This window comes from Dendronephthya gigantea, unplaced genomic scaffold, assembly GCF_004324835.1.
Source record: "Dendronephthya gigantea isolate DGI-Jeju-01 unplaced genomic scaffold, DenGig_1.0 000029F, whole genome shotgun sequence".
NCBI classification, from domain to species: domain Eukaryota; kingdom Metazoa; phylum Cnidaria; class Anthozoa; order Malacalcyonacea; family Nephtheidae; genus Dendronephthya; species Dendronephthya gigantea.
Window position 1 is genome coordinate 134,131 of NW_021163039.1, and position 18,802 is coordinate 152,932.

The 18,802-nt window shown below is 37.5% G+C and overlaps 1 protein-coding gene across 4 annotated transcripts in view; it reads left to right on the top strand.

Moving 5' to 3' along the window:
- LOC114524113 (nitric oxide synthase, brain-like) overlaps nucleotides 1-18,802 on the top strand; it is a 35,660-nt gene that overhangs the window by 9,508 nt on the left and 7,350 nt on the right. For 3 of the 4 annotated variants that reach the window (XM_028545231.1, XM_028545234.1, XM_028545235.1), the window contains 6 exons: nucleotides 15,787-16,059; nucleotides 16,958-17,100; nucleotides 17,655-17,817; nucleotides 17,994-18,085; nucleotides 18,203-18,344; nucleotides 18,652-18,791. In XM_028545231.1, the coding sequence (XP_028401032.1) occupies nucleotides 15,787-16,059; nucleotides 16,958-17,100; nucleotides 17,655-17,817; nucleotides 17,994-18,085; nucleotides 18,203-18,344; nucleotides 18,652-18,791 (953 nt within the window). Of the gene's footprint in view, nucleotides 1-14,968; nucleotides 15,187-15,786; nucleotides 16,060-16,957; nucleotides 17,101-17,654; nucleotides 17,818-17,993; nucleotides 18,086-18,202; nucleotides 18,345-18,651; nucleotides 18,792-18,802 lie in introns of those variants that run through there. The other variant, XM_028545232.1, reaches the window with a different exon arrangement.

An 18,802-nucleotide genomic window follows, 5' to 3' on the forward strand; every position in this document is an offset into this window, starting at 1 on the left:
CTTAATGGACGTCGCGACAAGGAATTTAACTATTTATGGGCTTCGGAAGACTTTTAGTGCGCTTGTTTAGCAAACAATGTTAATAGCTCTCATTGAAATTAATGGGAAAGGCGCACACGCCTTTTATTAAAAAAAGCGGCTGAGGTACGCCATGCACTGAGTTTAAGAGCTGCTTTCCACCGTCGTGTTTTTTGCAGTCGTACGTACACGCGCGTTAGAGTTTAAAATCACTTAAATGATACTTATAAAATTTATGATTGAATACATGCGTAAAGTTGGATTCTGTTGAAGATTTGCATGGTGCATTTTTTCTGCAATAAAATCAATTATAAAACAACTTGGAAGGTTTTAAACTTTTACGTACGTGCAAAAAACGTGACAACGGAAAGCAACGCTAACGCACTGTTACCCAGTCCTCTCAGTGGCGTAGCCATGCAGCCTGACGATTTAGTCCCGCGATGTAAATTTCGAGTTATTATAATTATTCATGTCTTTAGAAATCTATTGTTTTCTTATAGTCAGTGAACACCAAAATATTAGCATAGCGGGACAAATCGACAGGCTGGCTACGCTACTGAGTCCTCTTGTTCTACGGCCATATAAGGTGGCTCGAAACAGTATATTTAGTCGTACTCTTGCGCGTGGAAACATTAATAACCTCGCGATATTTGTCTAGTTTTATTTTCGAACGCACTGCCAAAACCAGCGAGAAACATAAACACAAATGCTGCTATCGGAATCAGAACAATCAGAACAGCATGCGCGACGCGTGTTTGTTTCACGTGATGCGTGTTTTGGACTCGACCAGTATCCCGGGTGTCTTATACGATTCAGCCATATAATAAACAGATTATGGACCTTGCTTGTTCGATCTTGCTCCTTCGTCGCTCAGTCCATACTAAAAAGCCTCGGTCTGATATATATATATATATTTATATATATATATATATATATATATATATATATATATATATATATATATATATATAAAATGTCGAAGACAAAATAACGTTATATATATATATATATATATATATAATAATATATATATATATATATATATATATATATATATATATATTATATATAAATGTCGAAGACAAAATAACGTCTGGCTTGTCGCGTTATTATTGTAAATCGATTTTGCGTTTAGGCAAACGGGTTTGACTGATTTGCGTTGAAAAATGGTATACTTTTTGAATTGAAATCTGCTATATCAACATATAATCTTATACAGATATGCCGAATGGACTCACCGTATAGGATATAAGTCAGTCGATGATGAAATAAATTAATTATTGCACGTAGAAATCCGCAGCGTGCTGGGTGATGCTGCTCGACAGTCGACATGCAGGGAATGCCGACATTAAATTGTCGATAAGTAACAGCAAATGTTTTTTCAAACTATACAATACAAACTATCTTGGGGAGAAATTAATTGATTTTAAGTTAACATGCAGACTTGACTTACATTCAAAACATTCTCGCATTCAAAACCAACTATTTTACTGCCCTATATAGGTTATAACTATGCCGCTCTTACACAGCAGCTAAGAAGATTTAAATTAATGTCACGGCCTTCTTATAAATAAGTAGCTACCTGCAGACTACAGATGAATGTACAAACCTATGTCATCCGATTATGGGTCGATGCATTAAGCACGGTCGACGACAAAAGAGAAATGAGCAAAAACCTTTCATCATATTCTTGAAGATCAGACTATAAAAATGACTGTTTGTAAAAGAGTCTGCTAAAGAGTCTTTGCACAGCACTACGTCACAGTAGGCATCTAAAGGACAAATTTAACCTTTCTAAAAATGCTCGAAAAGCGATAAAATTTCATCTTTGGGACCAACAATTATTAAAAAGAATCTTTGATTTAGGAATACTAAGATTTAATCAAAGTTAAGCAAACAACGGCCGATTTTAAAACGATTGAAAAAAACACTATCCGGCTTTCATACAACCGGCCCCTGGTGAATTACGGGACTCGTAGCTATATATAGTGCCTTCTCAGACATATTTCTCAGACACTCAAAGCGAATCGACTTGGTAGTGTTCACAGCAAGGCGCCAATTGAACTGAAATACATGTTCTAGAAGATTTTACGAGGAACTGTATTGCTCGTACCTATTAATGAAGCCGGATATATATATATGTGTAACAATAATTGTTTCTGAAATATTTAATTCACTGTAATAACATATTCGAATTGACAATTACTTTTTTATATCATAATTTTATATTTCGCATTTTGAAGGCTGAGAGACAGTCGGGTCGTTCTTAGCTTCGCAAGCGACGACGTTTAAGACGGTTCAGCATATTAAATACTGCTGTCATATGTGTTGCATTGTTTTAAAACTGCGTCACAGCGATATGCTATATGGAAGTAATATATATTAGTAAACATTTAGACAAATTCGCTTCAATGAGCTAGGTTTAGCCTTTTCTAACATGAAACGCAAGAAAGCCTTTCAGGCAGAAGAGACATTGTCATCAGTTTATCAATTTATCAATATTAAAAGATGCGCAAACCAAAACCACTTAATTAATTGATATACAAATTCATTCTTAATTCCAGCACGAATGTCTAATGACGCACGCTAAATTAAAACGCGGAAACGCCCTGAAAGTATAGGGTGTCTTAGGTGTCAAATCAGAACGTTTTTGCGCGCGTTTACAACTACATAATTATTCCGTGCATAATATTCAAGTTGACTCATTCAAAAGAGATGTAAGAGTGTTATATAATTTTGACTTATCCACCGTTTAAGATAAACGAGCTGGATACAAACGGCCCCTGCGTGATTGCTCGACAGGGAATGCCAACATTAAATTGCCGGTAAATATTAGCAAATGTTTTTTCAAACTATACAATACAGACTATCGTGGGAAGAAATGAATTGATCTCTTGAGGCAATATCGAATAACCGGCCCCAGATCTTAAGTTAACATGCAGACTTTATTTTGCTGCCCTTGGTTAACTCTGCTGCACATACAGGTGCTAAGATTTAAATTAATGGCACGACCTCTTATAAGTACCAGACTACAGATGAATGTCAATATCATCCGATTATATGGGTCGATGCATTAAGCACGGTCGACAACAAAAGAGAAATGAGCAAAAACCTTTCATCATCTTTGAAGATCAGGCTCAAAAATGACTGTTTGTAAAGAGTTAAAGAGAGTCTGCTAAAGAGTGTTTGCACACTACGTCACAGTAGGCATCTAAAGGACAAATTTACATAGCATAAATTTCTCGCGTCGTGTAAATCTCTGGTGAATTACAGAACTCGTAGCTATATATAGACTATTATAGTGCTTTCTCAGACATGTTGTTTTCTCAGGCAGATAAATTTTTAGCGCTCGGAAGTCTTTTTACCAACGCACGGAGCCACCTGAGGAACAAAGAAATTGTAACGACGGTGCAATGGTCTATATATACATATATACAATTATCGTGTTTGCATGCGCTTGTGAGAATAATCGCTCATTTTTGCTAACCGCAACCTTAAGGTATCACATTTCTAAATACAACACGAAAGACCCGGAATTTGAACGAAAACTTTTAGAGAGTTTTTATGTTGATGATTTAGTTTCGGAAGAAGAGGACACACGAAAGGCATACGCGTTGTATAAAAAGCCAAAGATAGGATGGGCAAAGCTGGGTTTAAGCTAAGGAAATGGCTGACTAACGATAAAATATTGAGAGAGGAAATAGCAGAAAATGAAAGAGTAGATTCGAATCATCCGCATACTTCTGACGTAAAGCCAACCGTAGTTTGCGAAGAGAGCTATGCCAAACAAACATTAGGCACAGCATCCAAGTTAAGTGGCGGACATGAGAAGGTTGTGGTTCTTGCATGGGACGTTGAGAGTGACAAATTCTTATTCGAATTTTCAAAGCTCGCAGAGGCGACTAAAAATACCACCCTTACTAAACGCAACCTACTTAGGGGCTGTTCACATGAGCCCGGTTACCCGAGATTCACCGAAGCGTGAGATGATTTTGAGGTATTGAAATGAGCAGATAACATGATCCTGGCAGTCGTATAATCACCACAACAATAGCATGTGCTTGTTTGGTGTCATAAAGACTTATTTCAATACCTCAAAGTCCTCTCACGCTTCGTTGAATCTCGGGTAACCGGGCTCATGTAAACAGCTCCTAAGTTTACTGGCAAGTCAATTCGACCCATTAGGATGGATAGGGCCCATTATCATACGCATGAAATGCTGTTTCAAGATTGTTGTAAAGAAGATATTGAATGGGACGCAAATTTAGAGGGACCCCATAAGCGTGCGTGGGAGGATATAGTTAAGAGGAAATTAGGATTAGCAGATGTGTTTATACACATCCAAAGCGGGTAATCCGCCGATGCGATCTACATGGGTTTGGAGACGCAAGCACAAAGGGTTATTGCGCAGTTGTGTATTTGGTATACGTTACTGACGAGGGCACATGTACGACAATGCTTACTTTAAATGCAGAGTAGCACCATTGAAATTACAAACTATACCAAGGTTAGAGTTAATGTCAGCAAGGATTTTGGCACAACTCATGAATACTGTGTCAACAGCTATGGGGCATAATGTAGAATTCAGCAATATAAGGTATTGGCTAGATAGTAAGACTACCCTATGTTGGATTGAAAACAGGGGGGAGTGGAAACAATTTGTTAGGCACCGGGTGAATGAAATATTGAAATTAACAAACAAAAGAGATTGGGGGTACTGCCCCAGCAGAGAAAACCCTGCAGATTTAGGTTCAAGAGGAATGTTTGGTTCCAACCTAAAACACGAAACGCTTTGGTGGAACGGTCCCCCATGGTTAAGTCAGGATGACAGTAAAGGCTAGTTTCCACTCAGGGAAAATCTGTTTTGGATCGGAACGGACAGGAAAATTTCCTTTGTCGGTGAGTTCTCAGGCGGCGTTTATACAAAGGAAACTTTCCTGTTCTGTTCGATCCAAAGGATAATTTTCCTGAGTGGAAACTAGCCTTAAATGGCCCCAGACAGAGACAATTTTAGACACGACTGAAAGTAATAGTGAGAAAAAGGTTGGGGATATTAGTTCGTTGGTTGTTGAAACTTCAACACCAGGCGATATTTCGCATGTCATAAATATAAGTAGGTACAGTTCGCTAAGAAAGCTTGTGCGCATTACAGCGTTAGTGTCACGATTCGTTAATAAGCTGAAAGGCCGGAAAGAATTAAAGGGGAGTAATAAGGTATCGACACAGGAGGAATTTGCCACTTTACATCTAAGTCGAGGAGAATTGGTCAGCGCAGAATATGCGTGGGTTAAATCAGCCCAGGTAGATTTAAGAAAACAAAATAATTTTGATCAACTCAAAAAGTCATCAAACGTAGTTGAAGACGAGAAGAAGATGCTTAGGTGCATAGGAAGGCTGGGAAATTCCGACTTAGAAGAATGCGCCCGCAAACCATTGATTTTTCCAAAGGAACACGCATTTACTCGATTAATTATTGAAGATTGTCATTTAAGGTACACCATAGTGGGCTTAGAGGATCGTTAGGGAGTTACGTTCAAGGTATTGGGTGCCGAAGGGAAGGAAGGCAAGCCGTAAAGAAACAAATTAATAAGTGTGTCGTATGTAAGAGAATGGGAAGTAAGTCTTACAGTAATCCACCCACAGCTTCTTTACTCGAATTTCGAGTTAGAGAAACCTTTCCGTTCTTTAAAATAGGGATAGATTTTGCCGGACCACTGTACGTAAAGCGTAAAAAAGGAGAAATAGAGAAAGTATACATCACTTGCTGCGTGACGCGCGCAGTTCACTTAGAATTGGTCGAAGATTTATCCTCACAAACCTTTCGAAGAGCACTTGGACGATTTTCAAGTAGGCGCGGAACGCCAGCGTTGTTATTGCCAAGTAGAAGTTATGTTAGATTTGTTTGTGAAGTAAAAGATTGTTTTTGCCAACATTATGTTGAAACGGACGATGGACTTAACAAGATAACGCAGAAATGCTCCCTTGAGGGCGAATGAGAACGGAACTGCAAATTGTACGCGCCAAAAGGGAGTCACCAGTTGTTATAAATAGAGAGCTAAATTGTATGAGCGAGAGATTGAGATTGTGAACAGATTGTGAGTAGATCGTTAATAGATTGTTGATTAGAACCGAAGATTGAATGTAATCAGATAGAGAATTAAACGTGAATAAAAAAATACGAAAGATACAGTCCCTTGAATTAGAACCAGCGTGTGCGAGCTTCCCTGAACGCGATGGTGGGCAAAGTTCGCGAAAGTCACGTTGCACTAATGATTTGCAGTTCGCCAAATAAAAAAACCTAAATCAGTTTGCTGATTATAACGTGCAGGTAATATGGCTGCTACAATAGCATCCAGTCATCCTAAAAAAATGACCTCGAACAAGATAAGAAAATGTGGGCACATTAATGACGAACTTCTGGTAGGTTTTCATAATTCATTATACTAATTAGTCGATTCCGAAAATTCAAGTCATCAAAGTTTTTGGAATTTTATTCAAAACACGAAACAAACTGGGCTCACCTTTGGCATTCGAGAATAATACGCCATGAGAGCCCAATGCATGCCTAAAACATTTGCATGACTGAGGAAACGAAGTCGATCTGAATACGCAGTTAGTTATAGTTAGTTACATTGCACATGACATATATCGATCCTTAAAATCATCAATCATTACACGAATAATGAATAAGGTTTAGAATATTGTTAACAATGTTAAGTACAGCAGTTTTTATTAAACAAAACTTAGCTTAAAGTGGTAGTCAAGTCCGTTCTGCGCATAGGTTCTGCTCATAACAAGTGAGGATCTAGCTCTGATGTGATTTGAACATCCCCAATCGCGCAGCCATTACATGTGTTAACAGCTGAGTAAAATGTCGAGCCAGGAGTTAAACTATTCTCTGATCAAGCGCTTACTTTTGTTCAATGTGTAAATATAAAAACTGCATGGGTCGCGGCCTAAACGACCAGCTTTATTTTCATTCATTCGTGGTTTTTATCATCCTTTCGGCACTCATACAGCACTCGGACAGCAAATTCAAAATGGAGAATTTTTTTCGAAAGTTTTTTACCTATCAGGGTGGGTATAATACCTGCTTCCTGTATCAAATACGATAATCGTTAAATTATCATCATGAATATAATCGCACTTTATTTACACTTGCAGACATCATGTTAATTCTAGATATAGACCCGACTATATAAAGCACGTCTTTAGAAACATGCTATTTGCCTATCTGCATAGTTTTGTTGTTGTGAACGAACGGGCAAAGTGGTATACCTTTAGATCTGTTATATCAACGTATTATCATCTTGCCTTAATATCTTGTAAATTTGACGTCATACTAAAAGCATATCGCAGTATTCGCAGAACCAGTTCAAATTTCGAAAAAGACGATTATCACGACAGAATTCCGTGTCGCTCGTCAAATCGTGGCGAGATTATTGGATCATCTGCGTTTTTTTGCGAGTGATAAACGCTTTAATGGACGTCGCGACAAGAATTTTTAACTATTTATGGGCTTCGGAAGACCTTTAGTGCGCTTGTTTAGCAAACAATGTTAATAGCTCTCATTGAAACTAATGGAAAATCTGCACACGCCTTTTATTAAAAAAAGCGGCTGAGGTACGCCATGCACTGAGTTTAAGCGTCGTGTTTTTTGCTCGTACGCATACCCGCGCGTATAAGTTTAAAATCACTTAAAGGCGCTGTTACACTATGCAATTTTCCTTGCAACTTGCCGGCAATGCAATTATAATTTCGAGGGATGTTAATTAGTAAAGAGTGTTCGAAATGCTAAGAAAACGTTAGCAGATCGTGAGAAATGTTCGTATTTGTCAACTTTAGATGCCTCAGGAGTAGAATTGCATTGCAAGTTGCAAGGAAAGTTGCCATGGTGTAACACCGCCTTAAATGATAATGATGAGTTTTTTCTGCAATAAAATTAATTTTAAAACAACTTGGAAGGTTTTAAACTTTTACGTACGTGCAAAAAACGCGACAGTGGAAAGTAACCCTAACGCACTGTTACGAATGCAGTCCTCTTGTTCTACGGTCATTTAACTTGGAAATATTTTCAACACGTGAAATGAAATAACTAAGTATTGGGATTGATTTTGCGTTCCTGAATATTTCCCAGGATATTAGTTATGCTTTGCCTAAATAAATAACTCAGCGTTGTAGATATACGACACTGCAGCAATCCCGGAATATCTTTGCAAAAACCTGCCTTAAAACACACCGGGTCGCAACGGTATATATCATGGCTGTTTACAACACTACATTGAGTATTCAATCCTCATGAAAACCTTAAAATAATATTATATGGCTTTACAAGATACTCTATTCTGATTGGTTGACGAGCGGTCGGTAAAAACCCATATCCGGACCAGTATCCCGGATGTCTCATGCAGTTCAGCCATATAATAAACAGTACAGGGGCCGGTTGTATGAAAGCTGGATAGCGCTATCCACCGAATAGTGATTTTTTCAACCGTACTAGAAATGCTTGAAGAGCAATAAAATTTCAGCTTTGGAACCAACAATTATTAAAGAGGATCCTCAATTTAGGAATACAAAGATCTGATCAAAGTTATACCCAACAATGGGCGATTATAAAACGATTGAAAAAGTCACTATCCGGCTTTCATACAACCGGCCCCAGACCTCACGCTCGGTCAATAATCAGTTAATATATATAATAAGTGGATGCATGAGCTCAAAAGCAGTATGAAAGTAATTGATCTCTCTCTTCATAATATGAGTTTTGGCGGTAAATATATATAATAGCTTTAGTTAAAATTACCAAATTTATATGTTTGGGCATATATAATGTATAGTAGCTATATTAAATGTCGAAGATTTGCAAAATAACGTCTGCCTTGTCGCGTTATTATTTTAAATCGATTTTGCGTTTAGGCAAATGGGATTTGAGTTGAAATCTGCTATATCAACATATCATCTTACAGATATGCCGAATGGACTCATCGTATAAGATATAAGTCAGTCGATGATGAAATAAATTGATTATACCACGTGGAAATCCGCAGCGCGTTCTGGGGGCGGTTGTATCAAGCCCGTTTAGCTAAATTAAACGGTGGTTAAGTTCAAAATAGAAAGCAAGTCTATCGTTTTATTCAAGAAGCAAACTAAATGTTTTTAACCTTAATACAAAGATACTGTCTACAACTATACATATTCAGTGCACAATATTCAAGTTGACTGATCATTCAAGAGAGATGTAAGAGTGTTATTTAATTTTGACTTATCCACCGTTTAAGATAAACGAGCTGGATACAAGCGGCCCCTGGGTGATTGCTCGACAGGGAATGCCGACATTGAACTGCCGATAAGTATCAGCAAAGGTTTTTTCAAACTATACAATACAGACTATCTCAGGGAGAAATCAATTAATCTCTTGAGCCAATATCGAATAACCAGCTCCAGATGTGTATTCATACAGATTTTAAGTTAACATGCAGTCTTGACTTCCATTCAAAACATTCTCGCATTCAAAACCAACTATTTTACTGCCCTTAGAAGATTCAAATTAATGGCACGACCTGCTATAAGCACCAGACTACAGATGAATGTCTATATTATCCGATTATATGGGTCGATGCATTAACTACGGTGGACAACAAAAGCGAAATGAGCAAAAACCTTCCATTATATTTTTGAAGAAAAATTACACCCTTTCAGACACATCACAGTAGGCATCTAAAGGACAAATTTACATAGCATAAATTCCTGGCGTAAATCTCTGGTGAATTATATAGAACTCGTAGCTATATATAGATTATTATAGTGCTGTCTCAGACATATTGTTTTCTCTGGCAGATAAATTTTTAGCGCTTGTAGTAATATCAGGCAATGCCGGAAAAATCGTTGCCAACAGCATTCATTAGACCCGCGAATGGACTCACTGAATTTTCGCGGACGACGATGAAATTAGTGAACGAATAAGTGAAAAAGTAACGATGAAATAAGTTACGAAATACGCAGCACGATTGTCGGAAAGGGAATGCAGACATGAAATTGGCGAGAGGCGACGGCGAATGTTTTTCAAAGTATACAGTACAGACTATCTTGGGGGGAGGGCGATAATTATCCACTTGAGGCAAAGTAATTATTACGATAAAGTCGAACTAAAACAAACAACTTATCTAAAAATATAGCCCGAAAAAATAGCCGAGCACGTTCAAGTCCTTTTAAAAAGAAAAAAAACAGGCTATGCATGTGCACAAGAGCGTCCTTAAAAATTTTCACTAGCTTTCATCAACTACAAATTTGACATTTTAAAAGTCATATGTATATAGGCAAGTTTACCGAAACAAGTTTTCGCAACTGAGTTCTCATTTCGATTGATATTCTAGGTGAAGTTAATGAGTTCACGGCAACCAGGTATATAATCCATCGCAATTATCGCTACTCTGGTTTAATTAATGAAAGTAGCTATCCACTACACACGCAAACGTTTTCCCTACACGTCATAAATTTCTATAAACGTTCAAAGTTCCATTATTCTGTTCGGCCGTGCGTATTATACAATAAGACTGCATGCATTTACACTCATTACCAGAAATCTGCGACATGGTGATTTGCATATGAAGTAATTTGCATTTGACCTTCAACAATAATGGCCTTTTACTTTTACCATAAGATACATATAGCAAAGCACAACACCTAAAATTAACGTTGCTCTGGATGTTGCCAACTGTTTGCCGACCTCTGGATCAATACAACAGCCGTTTTAAAACGCTTTGATGATCGAATTACTTACCTTGCGTGTTTCTACGTTCCGCCAACTGACTGTGTTCAAATGTGTATTTACGCTTTGTATGGTTTAACTGCTTTATCAGACTGATAATATTTTTAATGTGCAACTGCAGAAAAAATCTGGACCGCACAGGAAATTCATATTACTCATATTAGGAATACGAAGGACAATATATTTAACAAAATTTCTTGGTATTTTACACGTCAATTCATCAACAATCCAAATTGAAATGTTCGTATAAATGTGAGCGATTTTATAAGTTCAGTTGCACGTTCTATCCATCTAAAGGTCGGTAAACAGTGCTCCAAGTCAGTGGCTCTGATATTACGACGTTTTATAATTTCACTCAATGTATTTTATAGTAAAATTCGAAGGCCCTTTATCTACGGATTAAATGCAAATTAGCGCACAAGCGACAGCCATTTTGTCACAAATTTCTGGTAATGATACAGGATTCACATGGTCACGGCATCAGTTTAAGTTGTTCCCGCAGAACATTTTCATTTGGCAGATCATGTTAAAGCAATGCTGCTATCATAATTTGGGGGGTAAAACACGCTATGACGTGGTTGATTTTGATGTCGGGACATTACGACGTCACAACATTCTATAAACGTTCAAAGTGGACCATTACTGTGTTCGCGCGTGCATATAATACACTAAGACCCTACGTATTTACACTATACAGGATTCAGATGGTCACGACATCAGATTAAGTTGTTTTACGGTACCTCTATTCCCGCAGAACTCTTTCATTTGGCAGATCATGTTAGGGCAACAATGTTACCACAATTTGGGGATAAAACACGCTTTATTCGACGTGGGCAATTTTGATGTCGCGACAATGCGAATCCGGTATAATGTAAAAGGGGTCTAATATACACGAATTCGTTGATATCTATAATAAAAGGTATTTCCTGTGCAGGTCTGTATTTCTAGACACACCGCTGTGCGTTTTATTAATGCAGACGTGACTTCCTTCTGGCATTAAAAAAGCTGTTTCTTTGCTGCCCTTCAACTTATTCAAGTGCTAGAAAGAATTAAACTATATGTGACCGTTCATCTAAGTGCTCGCAAACCCCACATTGAATAAAGAGGTTAAGATACCCCGGTTCCGGTATACGGGTACGGATAGATATTTTGTTCAGTGAATTTCCATCAGTGTTTCTCAATTTTTCGAAGGTTACCTCGACAATTCTTTTCCAGTAGAATTAAGCTTCTTGAGGTAAGCATTGTTTGTATCTTGAAACGTGCAAACAACAAGAAATTCCAATGAGCAAATTATGGCTACCCGTACCCGTATACCAAAACCGGGGTATCAACCTCTCTAATGTCTAAATCCGATTACTCGGATACGATGCAATACACAGACAGCAAAACTGCAAAAGAAAGCAAAAATCTTTCATCGGCAGATCATGCAAGCAAGAAAAATTTCTGCCTTGTAGAGACTAAAAAAAGAGCACAGAAGCCTGCTAAAGGCCCTTGACGTTGCATAAATTTCTTAAAGCATAAATTTTCCGACTTACGTAAATGTCTGGAAAACCATAGAAATCGCAGCTATATATAGCGAAAGAACTTTGGTTCGTTTAGCGCTTTCTTAGATGTGCGTGAGTCTTTATTAACACAAGGAACGATTTGGGAAACAAAGAGACTGTGACGACAGTGCAATGGTCTATTAACCTTATAATATGTTTGCGCTTGCATATAAATAAGATACGATCCAAACGGTCTAAATCAGTTTGGTAACTAAAGTGGAACAAGACGAAAGGCACAAAGCTGGCTAAAGTGTAATATACTATATAAGTGTTGATAGTCATCCTGAAAAAATGCCTACCATCAACAAAAAGAAATGCGGTTACATTAATGATGAACTTTTGGTACGTTTTTTAAGATTGGTTATACGGAATATAGTTATTTCGGTAAATTTAGATCTTAAACGTTCTCAAATTTAATTTATCACCCATGCAATACTCAGTGGACTTTCCTTCGACTATAGTACACAATGAGACCTTTATGGCAAAAAGATTTGCACGGCTGTAAAATTACTAAAGCAACTTAATTTAAATACCAAACATAGTTTAGGGGAGATAAAGGCGGGTTAACTCAGAATCAATATTTTTAAGGAAGCTTTAAGAGAATTTATGAATTCAAAGTTTGTTCATTTAATGCTGGGATTCAAATGAACTTCGCAAACAGTTCCTCTCTATTATCACTTATGGGTTATATTTTTGTTCCTTGCATGGCGTTCGGCGATTCGACGAACTATATTTTCTTGGCCTATTGTCCGTGTCAAGTCTATATCCATCTAAGAGATTACCCATCTCTTATAAAAATGGGTTATTTAAGACATATAAGAAAATATTTAGTCAAACTAAAGAAACTGACCATCAGTTTTGCAGCGAATAGAGCGATGAAATGATAAATTATCTGAAACATGAAATATGGAATAACAACGCTATTAATTGTTGATTTCCAAAGAATACTTTGAAATATATAAAGATTACTAATCTGATGGCAAATTATAGAGCTGAGGTGATATGGGTAACAATATGGATAACAATGTTGAACAAAAGAATGAGCTTAAAAAGGCTTGTGCTTAACCACAATCCTCAAAATTACTGTAGTTAATTTTACCATTACGAGCCTCATGGAAATCAGTCTCCAAATGGCTGGCTGATAAGGCCATATATAGCGTGAAATAAATTTTTTATGTAACTATGTATGTAAGCAATATCACGATTGCAACAAGTTGATTTGTAACAAGAGATTTAATTGTCTAAAACTTTATGTCAATACACGGTTCAATAGACGGTAATAAATATAGCTAGTAATTAATCAAGCAAAGCCGCAATTCTTAGACTAAGGATATCACAGTTTTGCGTCATATACAGAGCTAAATTGTCAATTCGACGAACTCAGATTGTTCCGGCAGGGTTATTCTAAGAACTGCTAACGCCTAACCTCATCATTCAACTTCCCGTCAAGATTGCGGACGGCCTGCTATATACAATTAAGAGCAATGCAGTTTTGTACTTAAAGTGCTCTTTTGATGCGCAATTAATAAACCGGGCAATATCGTACTATGGCAACGATCATTATAGCATCCAGTTCTCTCGAACAACGGAATGAAGAATGAACTTTTTGTACTTTTTTCCGAGAGATTATAACTACTTTAATATTAGAGGTTGAAAGGGTCTTAGTTTAGAGGAAATTATACACACTTCAAATTCAAGCCACTGAGGAACAGTTGACGGAAAAATGAGTCAACTATCGGTTCTCCGGCAGGAATCGAACCTACGCTTTTTAAGTGGCAAGAGCATTGCATCCGCATTGCAAAAAGCGTAGTTTCGATTCCTGCCGGAGAACCTATAGTTGACTCATTTTCCCGTCAACTGTTCCTGGCTTGAATTTGAAGTGTGTATAATTCCACTCTAAATTAAGACCCTTTCAACCTCTAGAATTTACCTACATCAATTGAAGTGCCAAAAATCCTAATTGATTTAATTTAATATGAGTTTACTCCGTATTAGTTGACTAGAAGTTAATTCACTCTGGTCCTTAAAAATATATAGACAAACTACTCGACAATAAAAGTATAAACAAACTTATCTCATACGTATACACGATTATAAACGCACAAGTTGTTTTCGATTGATGAAGAGTCAAAACAGAACGAAACAAACCTCTGTGCTGCACCAAACGGCACTCGGCGTAGTTTATGTCGTTATGTCGTGTATGTCAAGCGCAGCACCGGTAGTTATTTAACCTTTATCCCTGTTTTGTTTCATTCGACAGAAAAACCTGAGCGTCTTTGAAGTATCATTTGTGTTTGCCGAGGGAGGGAAAACGCGAAAAAGGCAACCTCACTTACGGCCGACAGCTTGATTATAACATTTGAGGGGAACGGACAAGCACATTTTGTTGTCGATTTTCGCCATTGCTATAGACAAAATATATCCGGACCCCTGCATGTCTTACTGTATTACTGGTCTTTAGCATATAATAAGGCAATTTGGCTACGCAAGCAGTATAAGATCTTATAAGACCTTTGTGTTTTTATCGCCTTAAGGTGAACAGCAATGTTATGTATAATATTATCTGTTATAAAGAGATGCAAAGTCGTTTTAGCTCAAAATAACCGAAGAATTTCTTAGTCTGGGTAGGGATGTTTTCGTTTGATGATGATATTTTTATGAAGTGTTGTGACAACTTTAGTCAATTTAACCATTTTTATTTTAATAACAATTGTACACGCCTAAAAATTGATCAGGTTGTCGCATCAGGGGTGAACAATGTTGTGCTGCACCCTGGGAACAGTATTGTTAACAATGTTGTAGAACCTTGTTGGATCATGTTGGATGTTACAAAGAAACTTTTGTATATTGCATGAGGTAACGAGCATAGCACCCTGCGAGTTTGCCATTATGATGAATGCTTGAAAGAGACTTAGCATATAGGAATTCAAAAACTTTTTATTTTTTCCTGAGCAGACAAAAACCGCGGGTATATATAGCAAAAAATTTTGAATGCTATATCTTTACATAGGAATAGGTCAAGGCATGTATAATAATATTTTTGTTTTGTTCTTTTTGTAACAATATCGGCTGATAAAATTCTAAGAAAAGATTCAGCGATCTTCGGTTATGACATGTTAACACCGCGGTTTGATTGCAACCGATGGATTTTAGCGATTTCGTTCTGGGCCGTCTTTATTTTTGTATTTAAATCGGTCATTGTGGATTGCCCACACATAGAAGCATTCTATCACATCAAACATCTTGACCTGTCCACGACACTTACGACTAAACAAAAACCAGATTGCATTCAGTCTTAAATTTCTTGAAGTGTTTATCACGACACATGCATACACACTTTCATTTCAGGAATTGACAATGCATGGAGAAGCTCCTGGGCAAAACACATTCTCATCGCATTGAGTTTTAAATATTTCTTGAAGTGTTTATCGCGACACATATACTCTTTCATTTCAGGAATTGACAATGAAGAAGCTCTTGGGCAAAACACATTCTCGGGAGGCTAGCCCAAGCGAGATCGTTTACTCTCCGAACAAGGCGGGCTCCCCGATGAAAACAATTAGATCACCGAAAATTGAGAATGTTGATGCCAACGATAAGATTGTCAACGGACACGGAGGAGCTAAAAACGGAAAGAATGTCGAGGTCGTCGAACAGAAATTTGTCCGTCTTAAAAACTGGAATACCGAGAAGCAAGTCACAGACACACTTCATAAACAGAAAAATATGGTATGTTTTAGAAAACGTTTCGATGGATAAAAATTTTAGGGTAATATGTACATTGCAATTCGTAAGACCAGAATGGAATAAAGTTTAGACACATCAAATCCTGGAGCTGGATACGATTTGATCAAGTCCTATGACTGCTTAAACTTTGACATAGCTTTAGGTCAAGTTGGATGAGGTTTTCATTGATATAAGTAGGAGACTGAAGTCTTGGTCATTTCCTGGGATAAATCAAGATTCCATTACGACTTATTAGACTGATGAGGGTTTAGAGGATCTTATCAAGTTCCACAAGACTGGATGGAGTCTTGATCAATCCCTAGAACTGAGATAACAATCATAACACTGCAGTAGGATAGAATGAGGTTTCGCCCGATAAAGACTTTTGACGGATTGGAGTTTGGATTGATTATAAATCTGCTTAAGGGTTCTTCAAGTCGTTTGACATATGGGATTAAGTGCTAGGATTAAACGAATAACACATCAGATTAGAAAAGAGTGTTAGCGCTTCTTTCCACTTACGCGTTTTTCATACGCACGTACACGCACGTAAAATCTAAAAACCTTCTAAGTTGTTGTATATTCTCAACTTTATGCAAGAAAAACACAGCAAATATTCACCAGAATCCAGCCCTAAGCATCTATTCAATCATTGATCTCAAAAGAATAATTCAAATGATTTTAAACTTTCACGTGCGTATACGTATAGGTATACAAAAACCCCGACAGTGGAGGCAGCCCTTAGTGACAGACCGACGGCCCTTTGAAAAACAGTAATGTATATAGTTTAAGATAAAAGTACTGAATAGGTTACCGTGTGTAAAGAATTTTTAATAAATAAATAAATAAATAAATAAATAAACAGAGTGCATGACTAATCGCGACCAACTATTCTCTTCAGCCTTCACATTGCGACGAGCATCGCTGTAAGGGCTCAATTATGTTTCCAACCAAGAATTCCTCAAACGGAGAGCTGATGCCCAAAGACATGGCAAAGAAAGACGCCGTTGATTTCTTGAGGCAATACTACGCATCCTTGAAGAAGTACGTATGCATGACGTAGCCCGAGAAATAGCTAATATGCAAATTTTCAAAATCGTGCAGTGTTATCACTGTTTATTTTCAAGTCCCACGTTCTTAAGTGTACGTCACTTAAGTTGGCAGCTATAAAAATCCATTTTCAAATTCAAATTATCCAATATCTTCTTAAATGAACTCTAAAACTTAGATGGCTTTGTGTCAGAAGCAATTCAACCGATTTAAGATAGATTCAGAACCTGCATGTTTGAGGTAGATTTTAGTATAACATGCATGTGAAAGAACTTAGAAAATTCCATACCTGCATCAATGGAAGAGCGATTAAAAGGCTTGATGACACCAACAAAATGATGCATGGATACCATTAACGAAACTTGTAGCGGAAATATAGTTTTCATGGGGAGTGAAACACAGAGTTCCGTGAGAGACAGATATGACAGAAAACAAAGACTAAAGCCAGGCTACTTGTGGGAAAAGGCAAAATCCGATCTAAGATGCGATTTTCCATGAAAAAAGGTTTGTTTACCAGTTTTTCCTTAAATGCCAAATTATGTTTACAGAGTGGATACCCCAGCACACAACCAAAGAGTTCAACAAGTTTTGAAAGAAATCGACGACAGAGGAACGTACGAAATTGATGCGAAGGAGCTTGTATTCGGTGCGAAACTAGCTTGGAGAAATGCTCCCAGATGTGTGGGAAGAATCCAGTGGAATAAATTGCAGGTGCGTGAAGCAATGTACTTATACCTGAAAAATGATCACCTGCAGAGTTATAGAGAATAGTCACATTAAAATACGTCTTATTGGTAAGGAGCAGATTATTTTTTCATCAGTACCAAACATTGATTGCGTTATTCCAAGAAGTGCTTGTATTCAGATATACTATCGTAAATTCTTAGGTATTTGACTCGCGAGATGTGTTCAACGCCCAGCAGATGTTTGAAGCAATCTGCAAACACATCAAGTATGCAACAAACAAGGGAAACCTGAGGTAAATATTTCAAAAAAAACAACACAAGTGGGAACCTCCGTGTTTCCTTGGTTACGCCAAAATAAATGATACAAACACCGTGGTCTTTAATGCTTTTTCACTAAATCACCGTTTCAGATCGGCCATAACAGTGTTTCCTCAAAGACGAGGTCCAGGAAGAGACTTCAGAGTTTGGAATTCTCAATTGATCCGATATGCAGGGTACAAGAAAGAGGATGGCACAATTATTGGAGATCCAGCCGGAGTCGAGTTTACAGACGTAAGATGTGTAGATATTTAATATTCTCTTTTGAAAATTACATCATTGGCCGCGGGGGCTTCCATATATCGCGGGCCTATCACCTTGCATCTACTAGCTACCATTGAAACCGAGGCTACCAAGCTAATGACGTAATTTTCTAAACGGTTTTTTCCACCTTAATAAAACTTGGGCGAAGTAGTTTTTGTTTGAGGTATTTAGGAAACAAAAGCCGATACCTATAAACGAGCAAAGGCAACTTTTGTTATTTTCGTACCATTTCTGGAAACGTACTGACGGGCTTTTTCTCTCTCGTTTCCTTTGCCAGGTCTGTGTCAGTTTAGGATGGGAACCAAAATATGGTAGATTTGATGTTCTGCCGTTGGTTCTTCAAGCCAATGGTGAAGAGCCCGAGGTGTTTGAAATCCCAGAAGATATTATTTTGGAAGTGGACATAACACATCCAGAGTACGTAAATG